This window comes from Salmo salar, chromosome ssa14, assembly GCF_905237065.1.
Source record: "Salmo salar chromosome ssa14, Ssal_v3.1, whole genome shotgun sequence".
In the NCBI taxonomy this organism is placed as follows: Eukaryota; Metazoa; Chordata; class Actinopteri; order Salmoniformes; family Salmonidae; genus Salmo; species Salmo salar.
In genome coordinates this window covers 71,454,846-71,479,009 of record NC_059455.1, presented here as the reverse complement: position 1 = coordinate 71,479,009, position 24,164 = coordinate 71,454,846, and the positions used below count along the sequence as shown (strand labels likewise).

At 41.6% G+C, this 24,164-nt stretch overlaps 1 protein-coding gene across 1 annotated transcript in view; it reads left to right on the top strand.

Moving 5' to 3' along the window:
- Nucleotides 1-927: 927 nt before the first annotated feature.
- LOC106570237 (potassium channel subfamily K member 9) overlaps nucleotides 928-24,164 on the top strand; it is a 40,652-nt gene continuing 17,415 nt past the window's right edge. The window contains exon 1 of the mRNA XM_014142335.2: nucleotides 928-2,263. Within this exon, the coding sequence (XP_013997810.2) occupies nucleotides 1,672-2,263 (592 nt within the window). The 5' untranslated portion in view covers nucleotides 928-1,671. The remainder of the gene's footprint in view (nucleotides 2,264-24,164) is intronic.

Genomic DNA, 24,164 nt, shown 5'->3' with positions numbered 1-24,164 from the left:
GTCTCAGGTAAGTTTGTTGAGTCTTTGTTTGGCAACATTATGAAAGGTTCTCCATTTTTTTGACTTGTAAAATAGGAACATAATTGGAAAATGCCATGGATACCCCCACTCTCAACTTAAACTGGTGACTGAACTAAGATTTGTTAAAGGCAATGGTATTGCTGTTGTGATTAGTTGTGTAGTTTTGGGTACCAGTAGTTAGGAGTACGGCAAACACCTTATTTCTTTGGTTCCTCAATATACATTTACCATATTACAACGTAGGCTATGTGTTACAGCATTACTTTTGGTGTCCCCCTCAGGAATTGCTCTTGAGAAAATTTCATGTAATTGTCCCCTCCAAAGTTGATATCAGATTTTCGCCCCTGTCCATGGGTCTCAATGCACTGTATGTGAATTGGTCATGTGTTTGAAAGTAATCTCGTGTTCATAATGAGTGGGAGTGGTCGCTGCAGGAGGGGTGGTGTATTAAGAGATGCCCCTCGGGAGGAAGACGGCTTTGAGTAAACATGTTCAACAATTAGAATGTCTAAAAATAGAATGTCCTAAAATAAAATAGATGGAGAATCAGATCTCAACGGTCTCTTAAATGGTCTAGCCTGCCACACTTCTGACAGGAGATTCCACACACTCAGCATCCGTAGTCTGTGATGACACGCAGTGTTCGGCTTCATCATCAAAGTGCTTCTCTCTCTCTCTAGCGTTAATTGATGGCCTCGAGTAACTTCTACGAACGAGGAAAACCCGAACCTTTTCATAATTTAACTCCAGTTGATTAGAAGCCCGCGGAGAAATCAGCTCGGGCCTGGAGAGCACTTGATGCGCGCAGCTGAGGCTATACCGGTATTTCGGGTTTGCCTGCTCCGGGTTGCTAGAGTAGCTTATACAGTGACAATGCACGTTTTGTCCTGAGGCAGAACCCCACGGCACTATTCTAAGAAGGGAACATTTGAAATGAAACCTGTAGTTAATGTAGATTTATTGATGACGAGTGGCTCTTCCAGTCACCGTTTTGGGATAGTTTTATCTTTACCATAAATCATGGCAATATGATCCGATATGAGGAAAGGAATCAGTTGTAAATAATTTCGCAATGGACAGGAATTACGCTGTGCACATTGTTAGATCTTCGTTGAGTATTGCCTGGGTTAAGATCCCCAGAGCGCGAATCAAGTGAGTGAGTAGACTTTTTTCTCTCCCGGATCCTGCGCTGTGTTCCTCTCCTCGTGTATCCCTCTGTCTTATCGAGGACTCAGCACAACACATTGTGAATCAAATGGAAATTACTTCTGGCGATGTCTTATATTTCTGAGCTGTATTTCTGGAATCCACACAGTCAATAGATTATGTACAAATGTGGGGATGGTTCGTTGTTAAAAATAGTCTGACACTTAAGATGAGGTGGCGAGATGAACAGGTTGCTGCTCACTGAAACTTACTGGGAGCAAATGCGAAATTAGCCTATGCTTCACCCGCATCCAACCTCTTTGATCGGTTAATTTCTCTATAAATCTTCCAGGAATGCATGCACAACCTGAGAATACCGCATCAAGCATTTACAGATTCACAACAAAAATAATCGAACATTATTTTGCCTTTATTTGAATTCGTTAAAAAAAACGTTGACTTTTCGATAAGAAGACAACAGAGGAATCTAGCAGCTGCTTGTTGATGGCACTACGCGCTTGGAGGACTTGGTTTGGGCAGGTTTTGCGCAGAGTGTCTAGGCTGCAGGGCTCGTGGTCCCGGCGATCGAGCAGTCTCCTGTGTCTCTCTGCGAACCCGGAGCAGGATTTGGGGACCTGTTACAGGGATCACACACATAGCAGTTTCCACTACTGCTCTTCTGTCCACCGTCACCAACACGCGCCAGTCTGTCCCTCCTCTTTCATCCGCTGCCAACGCTTTCCCGATTGCTGCGCAGCCTTCCCGGGGGATCGGAGGGGACATGAGCCCCTCACTCGCCGGTTCCTGGTGGTCATGAAGCGGCAGAACGTGCGGACCTTGTCCCTGATCATCTGCACGTTCACGTACCTGCTGGTCGGGGCCGCGGTGTTCGATGCCCTGGAGTCAGACTTCGAGATGCGGGAGAAAGAACAGCTGGAGGCAGAGGAGAAGCGTCTCCAAGGGAAATATAACATTAGCGAGGACGACTACCGCAAACTGGAGACCATTATTATGGAGGCCGAGCCCCACAGGGCCGGAGTTCAGTGGAAATTTGCGGGATCTTTTTACTTTGCCATCACAGTCATCACCACCATAGGTGAGTCTGCAGTCTACAGTCCATGGAAATTGAATTGCGTAACAGCATTACGCACCACCACTGTGTCAATATAATGTCATTCATGCGGAGATTTAAAGTGTAAACTATAGCCTAATCACAGTCATGGGCCGTGGATGTTAGGTGGTTAGTAGGCTACAATTTAAATAGTTACTATATCACTTACAACACTATATAGCACAATCAATTAAAGTCAACACAGCATTATGCAGACATGTGTTTCACTAAACTTAGTCCAGCAACAGGTAGTCTATACCCACTACCCGGTATTAACCCTTAAAACCGTGTTCATTATGCAACATAAATTGTTTTAGAAAAGTAGGTAAAATGTAGTTTTAGCTAAATAACTCCGGTATGTTAACAGGCGAAACAAGATGATGACGCAATAACAGTAAAATGCCACCTGTGTACAATGTTTCTGCACACCAACTTCATAGATCAGAAAAAAGGCGTCACTACAATCAGTAGCAACAACGTAATGCGTCTGTCTATCTAGATAAAGGGACCATTTCCATTATAGATTTCAGCAGCTCATCAGGTTCATGAGAAAAGATCAATAGCCTACACGAAAAGCAGTCCTCTAGGCTACTATGTATGTAACCATTCCCCCGAGTACCACAATGCACCATCAAAGTAGGAGTGGCCTACCACGCCACTGAGATAGGCTTGAACACATTTTTGGAAACCAAATAATGATGAAGTCTACATATATAAAAAATGTCAACTGCACGACTGTTGCTGCATCTGCATTGCTTACCCCTGTAGACAACATGTTTGAATCCATGATTTAATGGCAGATCATGCAAGTGGTAGGTTATTGATGATTGATAACACGTCAACACTATCTACAAAACGGTGGAGGTATCAGTATGTTTACATTCACACCAAACACTCGACATTAAACGGATTATGGCAGAAGGCCGAGTATTGCATTAGTCATGTAAACACCTTACTCTGCTTATCTTAATCAGTGTAAGGTCATAATCGAAGTAAGCATCCACCGATTAAAACACCGGGTTTTCTGAGCAATCTTTCGAATTATTAGGATATGTAAACACCTTCATCGACGTCCCAGCGGTCAATTTGATCTGCACATGTGCCAGTACTATTAAGTGAGTTAAGTGAGTTCGGAAAAGTATTCATCTCATAAGTAGTTTTCACATACAAACATTATATGTCTGAACTCAGAATCAAATAGTCTTTGCAAAAATAACATGGTCACTGTGGTAGAACGTTTATATTGTTTGTGATGTTCTGCAATTATCAAATGTCTCATCAGTAGCCTGCTTTCAGATGTGTTTAAACAAACTATTATATTAACCTGACTAGCCATAATAATCGCATATTGTGTGCATTGACGGGGAAGTAGGGGTGCTGAGGGTGCTGCAGCACCCCTTGAAAAAAATTAAATGAATACAAATGATTTTATTTAAAAAATAATAAAACAGTTATTTCACAAAAGTAGTGCGCTGGGCCTATACTAGTCCCCCCCCCAACATCTTCCCGCGGTTAGGATTGTGTGCATGTAACCTTAACTGAAGTTCGTTCCATCAGCTGTTGCTGCAGCTTGAACATGAGCTGCGCTGCACGTGGTGCTGAAAGGACAGCTCCTCTAGCTCCTGTGAGCTGCGCTGCCAACAACCACATCATGAGGGATGATCTGCAGCTGGCCATACACGAGCAGGCCGAATAAAACGCCCATAATATCTCTTTCTCGGCCAAACGATCAGGTCCTTGTCCTCCAACGAATCGTATCCTGAGGTATATCCACTTTGATAGAAGAAAACATACAAAAACAGATGTACAGTATATATGCTATAGGATCTACCTGTAGAAAATACCAACGGAGTCAACAGGCGTACTATAGGCTATAGTACAACTTTAGCACATATTCAGAGTAGCCTGGTGCCTTTAATGTCGGCATTTGCATGGCCTTTATTTAGCTTAGGGCCTCAATGAACATGCTAGTTTCTTGATTGAAGTGGTATTGCCAACGTTACAGTGAAATGTCTAGCTGGATTTGATCTCCGCCATAATATGGAAATATCTTTAAGCAAACAATCGTTTTTAGGGTGAATCAGCATTTCTATAAAACAAGATAAAATCATAATGGTCTTTGTGAAGGACCATGAAAATACAGGCAGTCGATTAGAGAACATTGTTTCTACACTGAGAGTAGGCCCACAGCTTTGCACGCAATGTTTCTTTACTAAAGGCACACATTTAGTAAACTGGTAGGCCTACATGACTTCATGGCCATAAAGATACATTTATTTATGTCAGAATAGACATATTTAACCTGTCGATCAGGCCTGGGTAACATAGGGACCCGTAACAAGTTTAATAACACGAAGACATTAACCCTTTTTAGGCCTACATTACTCGAAAATTAAGAGTGAATGTTTTAATATTTGTTTTTGAAATACGTTGCTGTCTGATGAAAACCTCGCAAGTACATTTTGTAAAAACATTTATTGAAAGGAGTAACTCCCCTCAATGTACTCTGAACATTTCATGACTCTAGGACCAAGAACATATTTTCAAAATAGCATCTGAAGTTTCATAATTGTATTTTCGTTAATGGAAAAATATACATATTTTTTTCCAATTCCTGAAACGTTTCTGTTTTGGAGATAACAACCAATAGTAATTTCCCCCAAGCAACATCTGATTAAACTTTATCAAAGATCAGAGTGGGTGGGCTTTAGGCCTACATTAGGGAAAGGGCCATTTAACCCATCCCCTCTGAAGCAGAGAGGTGGGGGGGACACCTTCTACATTATGGACACCCTCAACATATTATATTATTCAACACGGCACATAACGGTGCAAAGGAAACTAATGCACTAAGCATGTCTTCAGATGTGACTAGCAACACTTAAATGACTACTGGAGAGTGAAAATGACGCAAGTACGCTTCCATTGTATTTTGTAGGTTACAGCAGCTAACAACACTAAAAGTGCATGCATTTGAATGTGCTTTTAGAGTTGTTGCTGCATGTATAATGGACTGTTCAGGTCTATTTGTTTATTTGTCCATTTGAATGTGAAACGATCCCTTTAGAGTTTGGTCATATTTCCGTTGTTTGTTTGTCAGCTTATATAATTTAGGATACATATTCAAAATCACAATTGAATTATAGCCTACAGTAGTGGATTTAATACCACTGTTTTCAGCAGTGACATATTGAGACTGCGCTTTCCCATGAGCTATTAGTGCTGTAGCCCTGAAAGAACAGCTCCTGGCATTATCACCTGGTTATCATCGTTTATGTTTGGCTGTAGATTGTCTCTGCTTGAGTTATAATGAGTTTACCTGCCCTGGCTCATATATGCTTTTCTGGTTTCAACAGATGGTGAAGGGGTTAGGTGCCTGTTATGTTTGAATAATACAAACATGTTTAAACATACATTCTCCCACGAATCAGATATTATTCCAATCTTGCTACAGCCTACACTGTATAACCATCATATCAAATTGTATTTTTCACATACATTGTAAACAACAGGTGTTGATTAACATTGAAATGCTTAATTACGGGCCCTTCCCAGCAATGCAGACAGAAAAAGAACTAGAAATAATAGAAAAATAGACATTAACACAAGGAATAAATACACAATGAGTAACCATAATTTGGCTATATTCACGGGGTACCAGTACCGAGTCCATGTGCAGGGGTGCGAGGTGATTGAGGTAGATATGTACATGTAGGTAGGGAAAGTGACTAGGCAACAGGATAGATAATAAACAGCAACAGCAGCGTATGTGATGAATCAAAGAGTTAGTGCAAAAAGGGTCCGTGCAGATATTCCAAGTACCTATTGGTTAACTATTTAACTACCTATTTAGCAGTCTATGGCTTGGGGGTAGAAGCTGTTCAGGCTCCCGTCGGTTCCAGACTTGGTGCATCGGTACCGCTTGCTGTGTGGTAGCAGAGAGTTGGGTGGCTGGAGTTGTAGAACATGTGTAGGGCCTTCGTCTGACACCGCCTGGTATAGAGGTCCTGGGTGGCAGGGAGCTCGGCCGTACGCACTACCCTCTGTAGCACCTTGCTGTCGGATGCCGAGCATTTGCCATACCATGTGTTGATGCAGCCAGTCGTGATGCTCTCAATGGTGCAGCTATATAACTTTTTTTTAATCATGTGTGGACCATGATAATTCCTTAATGATGTGGACACATGAAATATGAAACGTGACACATTTATAACCTAAACGTCAGTGTTTAAACTTAAACATTAGGCATTTAGATTTGCCAATAGGTGTTCTCATTTTAACACAGGCATTTACAATGCAAGATTAAATATGACAGTCAACTTTTTCCAGTCAACTTCCAACCAGGAGAACACCTATATCTCCTAAGTGTTCAGATTTTAAACACTAGTGTTTACTTTCTCATAGTCCTGTTTAGACTGCATTTGGTCATTATACATAGACGTGACTTTCCATGCCTTTTATTCAGATCAGTGTTAGGAATGTATGTCACCTTACCTACATTTCAGCACAACTGAACAGGACATTTAATTCAAGAAATCTTTCAATCTCATGGTGTTGTTGTTACTTGACTGTGCTGACTTCAAAGATGTGGGATGGGCCTCATCATATTTCCCAACATGCTTTTTTGCAGATTGTCACGTTCACTGTCCTCAAACTCCGTGTCATAGATCAGCCAAGGCCAGCGTGCCGGTAATTCCACATACTTTATTTAGTGAAACCGAACAAAACAAGAAACAGGTAAAACAGAAACGAACGTGACGCAACTGAGGCGCACACAAAACACTCACAGAAAGAATATAATTACCCACAAAACCCTCACAGAAAGAATATAATTACCCAGTCAATACTCACAGAAAGAATATAATTACCCACAACTGAAGGAGGGAAAAAAGGCTGCCTAAGTATGATTCCCAATCAGAGACAATGAATGACAGCTGCCTCTGATTGGAAACCATACTCGGCCAATCAAAGAAAAAAAAAACATAGACATACAACACATAGAATGCCCACGCCATGTCACACCCTGACCTATCCAAACAGAGAAAAACGTCTCTCTCAGGTCAAGGCGTGACTGCAGGCTCCGCGCCATGGATCATCACTGGAGGCTCCGGGCCATGGATTATCACTGGAGGCTTCATTCCATGGATCATCCCTACAGGCTCCGGGCCATGCATCTTCCCTACAGGCTTCTTGCCATGGATTATCACTGGAGGCTTCGGGCCATGGATTATCACTGGAGGCTTCGTGCCATGGATCATCACTACAGGCTCCGGGCCATGGATCATCACTGGAGGCTTCGTTCCATGGATCATCACTGGAGGCTTCGGACCATGGATCATCACTGGAGGCTTCTTACGCGGAGCTGGAACAGGTCTCACCGGACTGGGGTGACACACTGGAGACTGGGTGCGCAGAGCGGGCACAGGATATACTGGGCCGTGGAGGCGCACTGGAGGTCTGGAGCTCAGGGCCGGCACAACCCGTCCTGGCTGTATGCTTACTTTAGCCCGGCAAGTGCGGGGCGCGGGCACAGGACGAACTGGGCTGTGCAGGCGCACTGGCAACACAGTACATAGAACTGGCGCAGGATACACTGGGCCCTGGAGGCGCACTGGAGGTCTGGAGCTTAGGGCTGGCACAACCCGTCCTGGCTGGATGCTTACTTTAGCTCGGCAAGTGCGGGGCGCGGGCACAGGACGAACTGGGCTGTGCAGGCGCACTGGCGACACAGTGGGTAGAGCTAGCGCAGGATATCCTGGACCGAGGAGGCGTACTGGAGACCAGGAGCGCTGAGCTGACACAATCCTTCCTGGCTGGATGCCAACTCTAGCACGGCAACTGCGGGGTGCAGGCACAGAGCGCACCGGCTGGGAATGCGAACTGGCGACACCGTGTGAATCACCACATAACATGGTGCCTGACCAGTCCTACTCTCCCCCCGGTAAGCACGGGGAGTTGGCTCAGGTCTCCACCCTGACTCTGCCAATCTCCCCGTGTGCCCCCCCCCCAATTTTTTTGGGGGGTGCCTCTCGTGCTTCCGTCAATGTTGATTCTCCCCGGGCCAGCTCGTCCTCCCAGTAAGCGCACGCTGCTTGGTCTTCTTGTGGTGGGTAATTCTGTCACGTTCACTGTCCTCAAACTCCGTGTCATAGATCAGCCAAGGCCAGCGTGCCGGTAATTCCACATACTTTATTTAGTGAAACCGAACAAAACAAGAAACAGGTAAAACAGAAACGAACGTGACGCAACTGAGGCGCACACAAAACACTCACAGAAAGAATATAATTACCCACAAAACCCTCACAGAAAGAATATAATTACCCACAAAACACTCACAGAAAGAATATAATTACCCACAAAACACTCACAGAAAGAATATAATTACCCACAAAACACTCACAGAAAGAATATAATTACCCACAAAACCCCCAGAGAAAGAATATAATTACCCACAACTGAAGGAGGGGAAAAAGGCTGCCTAAGTATGATTCCCAATCAGAGACAACGAATGACAGCTGCCTCTGATTGGAAACCATACTCGGCCAATCAAAGTAAAAAAACAACATAGACATACAACACATAGAATACCCACCCCATGTCACACCCTGACCTAACCAAACAGAGAAAAACGTCTCTCTCAGGTCAGAGCGTGACACAGATTGATATTTAGAATAGTTTATTTTAATACTGTATCTGTTTCCTCATGCACATTGATTGATTCATTGATTGTATACTATACAAAGATAAATCACTTACATTTTTCTAAACTAATCAAATCTTTAAGGGGTTGGACATATTGTACCTGTTACTGAGATGGTTGTTCCAGTTTAGATTGTTTAGGTAGTCTAGTTTGTTAAGTCCTTCACGATAGCATTCACTCTGAGTACAAGTTGTGGATTATAACATATTCAAATTGTTGGATATCCTCTCTCTAATCACTTCACAAACCAGCATATTGTGACTTGCAGGTCTGATGTGGCCCATGAGCCAGGATTTTAGACCGTAATGTCGAGGATAACTAGGCCATAACTAAAGGCCTCATTAAATATATAATATGTGGTCATAAAGGGTTTATTTTTAATTGAAATACATTCAATTAGACAGTCACTTGAAGAAGGCTTCAGAAATATAATTTATTGAATGCAACAATCATGTCTGTGTCACAAATAAACACAGTCATGGGTGGGTATCTCGCACATTCCACACAAAAGACATGCTGGGAAATATGTAAATACTGCTTTACACCCTGTTAAAACAACACAGTGTTAAGTGTTGTATAAACATGTGCATGTGTTTAAAAAGTGTCACAATGAATAAATATGTTCTGGTGTTTACAATCTAAACACTGTGACGCGTTTTCGTTGAAATTCTAAATGCCTTGATGCGTTTAAAAAATGTTACAGAAAAGTATTTAGTTATGTGTTCAGATTCTTAACACTTGGTTTTAGAGTGTATCTAGATAGGTAGGTATGGAAACTCTAATTATATACAATTGTTTTTACATGGTACTTACACTGTAAGAGAAACGTTCCATAAAGAAAGAGTTTATACGGATGTAAGCGACAATGTAGCAGTTTTGACTAACTATTTGTTTTTCCATCAGAATGTTCTAGCCATCTGTTATATCACGTTAAAGGTCCAGTGAAACCTGTTCAAAGACACGCAACACAGCCTGCTGTGCAGAGGCTACAGAAAGCAGCTCCACTTACTGATTCATTATAAAGTATGTCATAACCCATGAGCCTTTCAGAAAGTACAGTATGTTTTCCTACAATCCAGGAGAAGTAGAAAATATTTCTGGGGATGCATTCCACCTTGTGGAGGCGTGGAAAGTGAAGGTAACATAGCCTACAAGCACTCACATGCGCACAAGCAAGGCATGCAATCACATAGGCCTAGGTAATGATAATGATTGTGCATAGGTAACGGTTTTAGTCATTCTAAAGCATGTTAAATTTGTTTATTTTGTTTTTACTCTAACCAGCCTCGGGCCTGATTGGAACCCCTCATGGGCTGGATCCGGCCCGCGGGCCGTTTGTTTGACACCCCTGCCTTAGGTGCAGACTGAGACACCCCATAGGAAAGTAAATGATAAGAGGAGGACTGTGCCTCATGAAAACAGAGATCAACAGTATGAACACAACATCCTTTTCTTTTGTAAAACTATTTTTTTTTACCATCTGTAATGTGGTAAAGGACCACAGCCAGTACAGTGAGATTACATGTATAGCCTATACGTTTATTATTGTACTAAGTGTTTAATCAATGGATCAGCCCATGGCTATGTATGGCTGTAGAGTGTATTGATGGCTCGAGTTATAATGAGTTCACCTGACCTGGCTCATACTCAGCCCATGGCTCATGCTTTTCTGGTTTCAACAGATGGAGAAGGGGTTAGTTGCCTGTTATGTTTGAATAATACGAACATGTTAAAAATATTCTCCAATTAATAAATCTTGCTATAGCCTATCTACATGATTGTTATGGAAATGCAATTATACAGAGGTTATTACACTGTAAGAGACACGTTCCAAATTCAGATAAAGAAACAAACTATTTGTTTTTCCATCAAAACATTCAGCAGTTGTCACGTCCTGACCCTAGTAAGATGTCATTTTCTATAGTAGAGTAGGTCAGGGCGTGACAGGGGGTGTTTTGTGTTTTTAATTTGTTTTGTATTTCTATGTTTAAGTTCTAGTTTTTCTATTTCTATGTTGTTGTTTTTTGGGTTGATCTCCAATTGGAGGCAGCTGGTCCTCGTTACCTCTGATTGGAGATCATATTTAAGTAGGGGTTTTTCTTCCTGGGTTTTGTGGGTGATTATCTTTTGAGTAGTGTTTGTTTCTCTCTGCGTCACGGTTTGTTGTTTTTGTAAATTCAGTTATTTATGTATTGCAAAAGTTTCACGGATTTAATAAAATGTGGAACTACAACCACGCTGCACTATAGTCCGATCCTTTGGACAGCCGTGACAGCAGTAGGATGAGTCACTTGACTTGACACTAACGGCTTGCCATGTGAGGGGTTAAAAAACAACCTAAACACAAATGGTGAATGTTATGTACACAAGGCTGATAATGTTGGCTGTAGGTGTTAGTGCCGGCTGGATAGACATCAGAAGGGCAGAATGAACCTTGGGAACCTCTCAGTGTGTGTGTGTGTGTGTGCACAGACTTTTCTTTGTTTAGTTGGCTCAAACTTAGCCCAAACTTAGTTGGCCCAAACTTAGCTCCAACATGAGAAAAGGTAGGTCAACTTAAATTATGTGTTTGCTCAATTTGTCTCATATGTTTATTCAAATAGAAATGATTATTTTGGCATTTTACTAGCAACAAAAATGCTGTGGAACTAGTTACACACAGACGTTCTCACCTGGGATTTGAACTCACAATATCTTGAGTGTAGTATTCCATTCTTCCTGCCACACCACCATGTCTGTGTCAATGCCTGATTTCATTGGTATTGTGCTTTGCACTTCAAAGTAAATCTCAATAAAAACTATTTTATGTTTAATAGTGATTAAGGAGTAACATTAAACAAAGTAATATGACCCAGCAACATTAGACAGCTATACAGAAAACCTACAATTGCTGAAATAAGTCAATCAAATCATTGATGAGAGAATAGTCACATTAAGTTTTAACACATTGACAGGTTAACTGATACAGACACGGTGGTGTAGCAGGAAGGTCGGGATGCCATAAACCGAGAGGTTTTGAGTTCAAATCCCAGGGGAAAACATGTTGAATACTAATTATTGTATAAATTAACACGCACAATGTAAAATATGTACGTTGAAAACACTGTATGTTAAAAGCACTGTGTGTAACTAGTTACACAGCCCTTTTTAGGTAACATGTCAACATGTTTTGGGGTTGAATTAACATATGAGACAAATTGAGCAAACACATTTTAAGTTGACAGAATTTTTGCCCACATTTTCTTAGGTGGAGCTAAGTTTGGGCCAAACGATTTTATTTGATTTATGTAACACTTTGAAAAGTTTAGTAAAAAAGGCCAGTCACTTAACAATAATTAGTTGAAACAACTCGATTTATGTTTTTTTTTGTACAGTGTGTGTGTGTGCATGCACAACATAGGTGAACAAAGAAAGTTGATACCCACAACTCTGGATACAGAACTGTCATATTGTCAAATTGATTTTGAGAAGTCATTCGAGAGAGAACAACAAAGGCTTTACTGTAGGAATCTGGCTCTGGATATTGTGTGTAATAAAAACAAATCAGAAACTGTAGAATTATTCCCTGAACTTGACTGCTTTAACTACAGTTGATATTCAAACAAAGTCATCATCATCATCATCATCATCATCACATATGGTCACCAACACTGCTAACTGCTAGTAATCTATAAATAGCTTGTGATCGTCCTGATTTAGAAGCTGAGGTGAGATAAGCGCATATGAGAACAGCTGTAGCCGTGTTAGAACCCTGGTTGTTGCCGTGGAGACGCTGCGTGCCGTGTCGTCGTGGTGATTCTGCTCTGTTTGCAGGTCTAAGTCACGTTTCCACTGTGTCCACATTGGCTTGGGGGTTGATTCCACTAATTTCTCTGACTAATTGCTCGGAAAGTGAAGACGTTTCTTGTCTCTGTACATCAGTGTGTGAAGAAAGACTGCATAGGCAAAGGGTGCTTTTTTAATGGATGTGGTTCCGATGGTGAACCACACTCGTATGACTGGTTTACCAGAGACCTAAGGCCTTGCATTAGCTGCACAGAATAAGCTTTAGTTTTACAGGCTAACACAGTCCTGTGGTGGGCAGAAAGTAGAACCAGACGTGAAAAACCCCATGTCTTGCAGAACTGGGGTCTGACTTGCTGAGTCTGTCATGTACAGTCCAGGGAATACAGTACAGTGATGGAATAAGCACAGGTTGCTAAAGAGGCTGTGATGTAACATGTTATTACAGGCTTCGTCCCAAATGACACCCTATTCTCTAGTTACTGCGCTACATCCACCAGGGCCCGTATGTATCCTGGGGTGGGAAACAGTTCTAGAGCTTTTCTCTGTAGTGATTTCGGTCCTACGATTAAATCATGCCTTTGAATTGTTAATGGGGTACACTGCTGAAACGTGACATGGACACAGAGCATTAGTCACAAAGCACTCTCTTCAAAAGGCACAAAATGTATTAGTCTAACAGGCCTTTTATATTTCTTTCCCTCTAATTCAGAGCAAGAAACATGGCACTGCTCAATCAAAATTGAAAAAGCTGTTGATGTCTTACTGGATTACAGCTAAATGTGAAAACGGTGTGTATAGATTGACATCATGCAAGGCAACAATATCTTTAAAGCTCTGGTGACGCTGTGTGAGATGAAAAGCTCCCATTGCCTTGTGTGTGTGTGTGTGTGTGTGTGTGTGTGTGTGTGTGTGTGTGTGTGTGTGTGTGTGTGTGTGTGTGTGTGTGTGTGTGTGTGTGCACCTGAGTGTAGGACAGGTGCACTGACATTCTTATTGCTCTCAGAACAATAGCTTTCATGGGAGCCAGGAATAAGCTCTTTGAAGCGCTGTGTTGCTGTTGTGTGTCACGACTAGTTAGATCCTCCAATACAAACACTGCCCACGTCTTTCTACCATAACAACAACTCCTGGACCTATTCAAGTCTGACCACCATGTTCTGTGTACAGTCGCTGCAATAGACAGGGGTTAAGCACTGTCAACACTATCAGCACAGTCTGATTCACTGTCAATTAACTACACTCTTAGAAAAAAGGGTTCCATAAGGGTGCTTTTGCTGTTCCCATAGGAGAACCCTTTTTGGTTCCAGGTAGAATGGTTTTTGGTTCCAAGTAGAACATGGAACCCAAAAGGGTTCTACCTGGAACTGAAAGGGTTCTACCGGCAAACAAAAGGGGTTCGACCTGGAACCGAAAGTGGTTCACCTATGTGGACAGCTAAAGCACCCTTTTTCTATTAGTGTAGTTGAATGACAGTGACTCAGACTGTTGATTTTCTTTAAAGGGTTCTCTTCTGGGGACAGATGAAGAACCCTTTAAGGTTCTAGATAGCACCTTTGTTTCTAAGAGCTATGTGGAGTTGACCTCAGCATAGCTGCGGGAAGTAGGGGTGCTGCAGCATCCCCTTGAAAATATGTTTTTCTTCGCAAAAGTAGTGCACTGGGCCTTTACTAGTCCTGTATTAGCGGCCCAATATAGCCGTCTGTAGCACAGGGAAAATATAAATCATTACGTGTTTACCTTGGCCATATCTCTCTAGACCCTATGCTGCTAATTTGTGCAGGAGAGAGGTGATGTGCCATATGTATGACTGATGGAGCTACACAGCACCAGCTGATTCTCTGGCTACGTCTGAAATGGCACCCTATTCTCTACATTGCATTGTGTAATACACCCTATTCCCTACATTGTATTGTGTAATACACCCTATTCCCTACATTGTATTGTGTAATACACCCTATTCCCTACATTGTATTGTGTAATACACCCTATTCCCTATCGGCCCTGGTTTAAGGTAGTGCACAATATAGGGAACGGGGTGCCATTTCGGCCTCTATGTCTCATCTGTCTGCCAGCGTGATGATAGCATCTAGTGTGGAGAATGATGACAGTGGACACACTTTTCTGTCTGATGCCAGCGGGATTGACAGCTCTCGGTAGCCAAAGGCACTTCACAGCTGGACTCTGTCCCTCCTTCCCTACTTAGCTGTCATTTCCTACAGCCACATCAGCCGGACCATAACGTTGACAGTGATTGTTTGGGATGTGTGTGTGTGTACTTTGTGTGTACGGTGTGTGTGTTTGTGTTTTATATGGAAGGGTGTGTGTGCCTCAGGGGCTGTCATCTCCAACCACTGTTGACAAAGATCGTTTGGTGAAGAGTTCTGTCAATGGGGTAGTGTGGTCTTGACAGTGATTGTTGTTTGGTGCTGTGTGTGTGTGTGTGTGTGTGTGTGTGTGTGTGTGTGTGTGTGTGTGTGTGTGTGTGTGTGTGTGTGTGTGTGTGTAGGTGTGTTTGTGTGTGGTTCTGCAGATGAGGTTGTGGCAGCACATTTTTGGTGGGGTGAGGTGTGTGTTTGTATGTGGTCTTGACAGCAATTGTTTGGAGATTGTGTTTAGACGATATTGGTTACTTTGAGGACTAGAAAGTTCCCAGAGACTCCTGGGCTGGTATCCACAAAGCATCTCAGAAAAGGTCCCAGGAATCCTGTTAAAACCTGAGTGTACAAAACAATAAGGACACCTGTTCTTTCCATGACATAGACGGACCAGGTGAATCCAGGTGAAAGCTATGATCCCTTATTGATGTCACTTGTTAAATCCACTTCAATCAGTGTAGATGAAGGGTAGAAGACAGGTTAAATAATGATTTTTAAGCCTTGAGACAATTGAGACATAGATTGTGTATGTGTGACATTCAGAGGGTGAATGGGCAAGACAAAATATTGAAGTGCCTTTGAACGGGGTATGGTAGTAGGTGCCAGGCACACCGGTTTGTGTCAAGAACTGCAACGCTGCTGGTTTTTACATGCTCAACAGTTTCCTGAGTGTATCAAGAATGGTCCACCACCCAAAGGACATCCAGCCAACTTGACACAACTGTGGGAAGCATTGGAGTCAACATGGGTCAGCATGACTGTGGAACACTTCGACACCTTGTAGAGTCGATGCCTCAGTGAACTTAGGCTGTTTTGAGGGAAAAAAGGGGTGCAACTCACATGTTTGAAAAGGCATTTCTGCCAAAAAACACATTTTGCAACAATTTTTTTTGTTTACTTTCAAACGGCTCTCCTGTGAAGTCATGACTTGCGACATACCCATACGGGTCACAAGTAGAGTCCATTCCCCGACTAATTGAGTCTGTTTTGAGGGTAAAAGGGGGTGCAACTCAATATTAGGAAGGTGTTCTTAATGTTTTGTACACTAAGTATATCAACACATTCAGAGTTTAACAACTCTAAATCGCTCTAACACCGTTGGCATCAAATCACTCGCTGATAATGTTGCATAAAATGTTTGAAAGGTCTGCCATTTTATCGAACACAATCAACGTTATCATAGTCACTAGATGTCTTTACTTTAGGATTTTTTTAAGGTGTTATTGCACTCCAAAGGGATAAATGAAATAAAAGATGTAGGTTAATTAATTAAATAATCAAAAAATATGTGATTATTTATTAGCCTATGTGGTTATAAGCATGTAGGCATATCATGTGGAATAGGGCTCATGTGAAATCCTTTTCAGATGAGGTCTAGATTATATATGGATTGATCATATAGAACTTTCTAAAACGTTCTTTCAACAACTCCAAAGCAATTGCATGTAGCGCATGAACCACTGACTACATTCTCTATTATCAAGATACCTGTTGGTAACTCAGCTCATGAGGTGTCCTAAATATCTGTCGACTAGGTGGGACTCTTATGACTAAAGAGGCTTCATGCATTGCTTTTATTTTTACCCGTAAGAGTAGGAGTAAAATGTCTCTATTCTCAGCACTTAACACCAATTTTGTAGTCTGAGATGCTTTGTGGATATGTCCCCTGGTCTTAAGAGCCTTCAGTGTAATGTTCACATGGTGAGGATACTCTTGAAACTCACAGTGGGCTGCACAGCGTGTTGCGTGTTTCACCAAACTCATTTTTCATGTTCTATTCATTTAAGTATCACCCCCATTTTCAAAGAGCAGCTTGCATCGAATATCTATTACCAAAGGAAGGCTTCTCCTGTGTTTCCCTTTGTGCTGAGTTTACAGCAGATATAGTTCTCTTCATCACTGTCTGCGAAATAGAGGTTGTGAAGAAAGTGTAGCAAAATGGCTACTGCCTGTGCAGACATTTTCTTCTGAAAACAGGAAGTATCTAGAGTACCTGTGTGGGGAATTTCTTGTACTTTCCGTATGCACTAGTGTTGGGCTAGGTAATGGCATGACTTTTTGGTGAGGGGTTAGCTTTTAGTCTTTGTTCTGAGAAGGTAGAGGATTGCAGGATTCCTCTCCATCCAATCACCCCCTGCTGTCGCTGGTTTCTCTCGGGTTAAAGACAGTGATTAAACACTTGAACTCTGCAAGTGTTGGGGAAAACAAGTGTACCTTTTGGCTTGTGTTAGGTGTTATCTCCTGACACGTAAACCAACACTTTAAATAGAAATACTACATCCAAATGAAAGCGTCTAGACCAGTACTGAGATGTATGAACTACAAGTAGGAACTACATTGAAATAAAATATTGAATGAATTAATCTTATTCCCTAACAACCCTAGCCTTGAAACCGTCACATTAAAATGACACATCAAATGCCATTAAATACATAGACTTGTTCTTATCCAACCATACTTATAAAAAATACTTAAAAATAAGCAGGAATCTTTCAAAACTGTTGCGTAACTGGTGTTAAAGGGGTACTGATATTAATAATGCATACAAAATAAGTAGTCATGTTTAATATATTGATTTATGCACTTTAAATATTGCATTATGCCTTAAAACATATGTAACATTTGATATACAGTGCCTTGCAAAAGTATTCACACCCCTTGGATTTCTTCACATTGTATTGTGTTACAAAGTGGGATTAAAATTAATTTAATAGCCATTTTTGTCAACAATCTACACAGAATACTCTGTAATGTCAAAGTGGAAGAAAGATTCATTTAAAAAAAAAGAAGATTAATCACATTTTTTAAAATTACTAAAATAAAGTAATTGTATAAGTATTCAGCTCCCTGAGTCAATACATGTTAGAAACACTGATTACAGCTTTGAGTCTTAGGTAAGTCAATAAGAGCTTTGCACACGTGGATTGTGCAATATTTCCCATTATTATTTTAAAGCTCTTGCCATAGATTTTCAAGTAGATTTAAGTCAACTGTAACTTGGCCACTCAGGAACATTCACTGTCTTCTTGGTAAGCAACTCCAGGGTAGAATTGGCCTTGTGTTGTAGGTTATTGTCCTGCTTAAAGGTGAATTCCTCTCCCAGTCTCTGGTGTAAAATAGACTGAAGCAGGTTTTCCTCTAGGATTTTCCCTGTGCTTAGTTCCATCCCATTAATTTGTATCCTGAAAAACTCAGAAGTCAAGCATACCCATAACATGATGCAGCCACCACCATGCTTGAAAATAAGGAGGCAATTACTCAGTGATGTGTTGTGTTGGATTCTCCCCAAACATAAGGTTTTGCATTTAGGCAAAAAAGTCTATTCCTTTGCTGTTTTTTTGTTGTTGTTGTTGCATTATTACTTTAGTGTCTTGTTGCATACAAGAAGCATGTTTTGGAATATTTGTATTCTGTATATTTGTGGACTTCTTTTCACTCTGTCGTTTAGGTCATTATTGTGGAGTCAATGCAATGTTGTTGATCCAGCCTCTGTTGGATCTATAAAACTAGGGCTGGAGAACCTAATGGACGTAATGACTCTCATCTGACATTAATGACGCATATGAAGAATTACAGCAGACCAGAAATATGCATTTTTCTTTAGATTCGAGAGTTTTATAGTCACATGTACAGGGTTGCAGATGTAATTTCAGGGTACAGTGAAATGATTGCGCTCTGAACTCCAACAATGCAGGACAAAGTGAAATAAAACAATACTAACAATAAAAATGTATAATAATAAAAATACTAATATATAATAATAATATATACATATTAACAAATGTGCAATGATAAATGTCCATTTGAATCAGCAAAAGTACTTCTAGTGATCTGAAGTGTGTTTTGAAGAACAGCTGTAAAAAAAAATCCATATTTGTCGATTGAACTATTTTGTAGCCTAAACAATATATTTATTTTAGAAAATAGAAATATAATGAATAATAAGCTGTAAAAGAGCCCAATCACCCCTATCACACCACAGTATGCAGAATGACAAGGTGTTTCGGGGCTTGTTGCAACAAAGTCACTGGTTGGATTGGATATTCATTATCATCATCGTTACTAACCAAACATGTTCCCACAGAACCTTCTCTGAACTGGAATATTACAGATCTTTACATAGCAGTCTGATCCGGGGGTTGCGGTAGCCTGGCCCGTGGGTGTGGCTGCATTAAGAGCTGTGACATTTAGCCCATTAAGTCCAGTCCTGCGCCTCCAGTCCTCCCCTGCTCTGTGCCCCCGACCCACCTCAGCATTGCTCCTTTTCTGGTTCCGAGTAGGCTATTGATCCATGAAGTTAATTCCCCAGGTCCACTCTGACCACCCCACCTCATCGGGTGAGCCAGCAGCAGACCACAACAATGCCTAACAGCTAGGTCTCAGCTCACCACCTGCTTCTCAAGCGTTCCTCTCCTAAAATGTGTATGTGGTGTGTCATGTCCATGTTGTTTACTCAACATGTGTTGATGTTGTCACTACGTTTGCTCTGTGTTGCCTCCTATATGGTTTATCTATGTGATGGGAGGACTCATTTAGTTATGCTATCCTATCCATGCCTATCTCTGGGGCGGCAGGTAGCCTAGTTAGGTGTGTTGTTCTAGTAACCAAATGTTTGCCGTTTCAAATCCCTGAGCCGACTAGTGAAAAATCTGTCAATGTGCCCTTGAGCAAGGCACTTAACCATAATTGCTCCTGGGTTGCCTTCAATAATGGCTGATTCCTGGCTCTGACCCCACTATCCAAGGGTGTCTCAGGGGAGTGAGATATGTAAAAAAAAAGAAAAATGTCCAATTAACATGTGTGAAATAGGACGAATGTAAGCACTCACCTACTGACCTGTTCATTAAGAGGCAGTAGTTTGGTACAGCAGTTTGCCTTGTAAAAGCAGACTGGCCTACCACAACCACAGTAGATGTTCTCCCCAGAGACATGGTGGTGGGAACAGTGAAATCAGCTCTACCAGTCGCCACAGAAAGAACTGCTCTGGAGGTTTAGAGCATGCTGTGCTCTACAAGTGGTGTCTGTGATTCTAAACGGTGTGTCACTAGAGGCTGGAAAACAATAGAGCCACAGTAGTAGAAGAGAGCACACACACACGGAAGGGCTGCAGTACAGTGGATCTTCATGGCTTGCATAGTCTAATAAACCCCAGAGTTGATCAACACTGTGCTCACAGCTCCCCCTGCAGTTCACAGCAGGGAATGGCATCGCTTGTGTGTGTGTGTGTGTGTGTGTGTGTGTGTGTGTGTGTGTGTGTGTGTGTGTGTGTGTGTGTGTGTGTGTGTGTGTGTCACTGTGCAAAAAGCTGATCTATAAATAGCCCTATGTGAGCAGTGATACTCACAACATCCAGAAGTGTGAGGTAACGGGCAGTAGCGTAGAATTAGACCATGTGTGTGCAGCGTGAGCACAAATATCTACTATACAGCTTCTGTATGTGAAAGATGTTCCCTGTTATACATTCCAGCTTCTGGGAAAAGAATGACGTATTATTTACAATTAAGTTGAACCAAATTCACAGCTTCTCTCTCAGGCTGATACAGACAGAATTATCCATGCTTTTATTGCAAGCAGGCTTGACTACTGTAATGCTCTCCTGTCTTGTCTACCCCAGAAAGCCAACTGCAAAACATACAGAATGCTGCAGCACGGGTACTGACCAAGACCAGACACATTACACCGGTTTTAAAGTCTCTGCACTGGCTGCCTGTGAGTTTTAGAATACATTTTAAGATTCTTCTGTTGGTTTTTAAATCAGTCCACAATTATGCACCCCGATACATGTCAGACATGCTTTTAAGTTATGTACCCAGTAGGTTCCTCAGGACCTCTGGCACTGGCCTTTTAACTATCCCAAAGCCTAGGACCAAGAGGTATGGAGAGACAGCCTTTAGTTATTATGCCACCAGCTTCTGGAATTGCTGGGAAGAGAACCTGAGGGAGGGCCGAAACTGTGGACATATTTATAAGAGATCTTAAAAAACACATTTTTAGCTCAGCTTTTCATTGGGGTGCTTTTTAATCTTTCAATTTGTATAGTTACTATTTTGTTTTTTGTCCTCTGATGTTAAGTGTGTAGTAAATATTCCAGTTTTTGTATTTACATTGTATTTATGTTTTTTCCTGTGAAGCGAATTACGTTGAAATGTGCTATATAAATAAAGCTTGATTTGATATTCTGGCATAAGTTCAGCATGTGAATGTTTATGTATTGTGATTATCATGCAGTTAGGAGAAATAGAGAGAAAGAGAGCTGTACTACGACCCTTTCCACTGCAGTTCCCTCCCTTCTGTGCAGCATCTGTTCTGGGGCTGTCTGGTTTGTGGAGCTCCCTCCCAGCTGAACAGCCCTCCAGCTGGAGAAGACAGGGGTAAGTCAGGGGCCAGGCAGAGACTAATGATCCGGGCCCCAAGAGTCAAGAGGGGGCCACAGACCACTAGCAAAAAGCTGGTTTTCCACGACAGTTGGGTAAGGAGGGCCTGTTGTGTAAAGTGTGGAGATTTATCATACCAATACCTTTATAACACTACAACCTGTCAGCATCAGACTAGTTACCAAGAGAAGATTTATCATACCAATACCTTTATAACACTATAACCTGTCAGCATCAGACTAGTTACCAAGAGAAGATTTATCATACCTATACCTTTATAACACTATAACCTGTCAGCATCAGACTAGTTACCAAGAGAAGATTTATCATACCAATACCTTTATAACACTATAACCTGTCAGCATCAGACTAGTTACCAAGAGAAGATTTATCATACCTATACCTTTATAACACTACAACCTGTCAGCATCAGACTAGTTACCAAGAGAAGATTTATCATACCAATACCTTTATAACACTACAACCTGTCAGCATCAGACTAGTTACCAAGAGAAGATTTATCATACCAATACCTTTATAACACTATAACCTGTCAGCATCAGACTAGTTACCAAGAGAAGATTTATCATACCAATACCTTTATAACACTATAACCTGTCAGCATCAGACTAGTTACCAAGAGAAGATTTATCATACCAATACCTTTATAACACTATAACCTGTCAGCATCAGACTAGTTACCAAGAGAAGATTTATCATACCAATACCTTTATAACACTATAACCTGTCAGCATCAGACTAGTTACCAAGAGAAGATTTATCATACCAATACCTTTATAACACTATAACCTGTCAGCATCAGACTAGTTACCAAGAGAAGATTATCATACCAATACCTTTATAACACTATAACCTGTCAGCATCAGACTAGTTACCAAGAGAAGATTTATCATACCAATACCTTTATAACACTATAACCTGTCAGCATCAGACTAGTTACCAAGAGAAGATTTATCATACCAATACCTTTATAACACTATAACCTGTCAGCATCAGACTAGTTACCAAGAGAAGATTTATCATACCAATACCTTTATAACACTATAACCTGTCAGCATCAGACTAGTTACCAAGAGAAGATTTATCATACCAATACCTTTATAACACTATAACCTGTCAGCATCAGACTAGTTACCAAGAGAAGATTTATCATACCAATACCTTTATAACACTATAACCTGTCAGCATCAGACTAGTTACCAAGAGAAGATTTATCATACCAATACCTTTATAACACTATAACCTGTCAGCATCAGACTAGTTACCAAGAGAAGATTTATCATACCAATACCTTTATAACACTATAACCTGTCAGCATCAGACTAGTTACCAAGAGAAGATTTATCATACCAATACCTTTATAACACTATAACCTGTCAGCATCAGACTAGTTACCAAGAGAAGATTTATCATACCAATACCTTTATAACACTATAACCTGTCAGCATCAGACTAGTTACCAAGAGAAGATTTATCATACCAATACCTTTATAACACTATAACCTGTCAGCATCAGACTAGTTACCAAGAGAAGAAAAGAAGGTACACAACCTGTATGTTATGTCAGGTCATTGTATGATGAAAGGTTAACTACTGACTAAGGCCACATGCTGTATTTCCTCATTACGAGTGGAAGGGGGGGTGAGGGGCATGGGGGGGGGGGGCAGAGAGGACTGTGTGTAAATCAGTGGAGGCTGCTGAGGTGAGGACGGCTCATAATAATGGCTGGAACGGAGCTAATGGAATGTCATCAAACACATCAAAACCATGAGTTTGATGTTTGGATACCATTCCACTGATTCCGCGCCAGCCATTACCAAAAGCCCGTTCTCCGCAATTAAGGTGCCATCAACCTCCTGTTGCTTAGCAGCACTTAACAACCTTAGTGAGGTGCTGGGTACTGAGCATCAATAGACCTGTAGACCTTCCTCAGTGACAACTGGGACTGGGAGGCAGGTACAGAGATAGAGAGGGGGAGAGAGAAAAGAGAGCGCACACACACACACACACACACACACACACACACACACACACACACACACACACACACACACACACACACACACACACACACACACACACACACACACACACACACACACACACACACACACACAGGGAGAGCTCTGATAAGTTGGTAATATTCCACAGAGCAGAGCTCTACTCATTTCCCTTGTCTCTGGCTCCATGTCTGTTAATCACAGCTGAAGATGGCACAGTAGGAGACATGGTGGCTCTATATGCAACCAATCAGCTGAGCAGCAGAGTAGAGGCACTAGGGAGTCAGAGGAGGGCACTATGTCACAGACTGGGCCACTACGTCATCTACAGTACTAACTCAGTGGAGGCTGGAAGGGATGAGGAAGTACACAATAATTCACAGTGTTCCAGTCTGGCCTGACACGTTTCTAGGAAAGGTGGTTTACAACCCTGGAGGAGGTACCACCCTGGCTTCTGACATCACTGTGTTAAATGACAGCACCAGTGAGTGTGTGCTTGTGAGTGAGTGAGTGAGTGAGTGAGTGAGTGAGTGAAGGAGAGAATGAGTGAGAGAATGAGTGAGAGAATGAGTGAGAGAATGAGTGAGAGAGTGAGAGAGTGAGAGAGTGAATGAGAATGTGATAGACAGA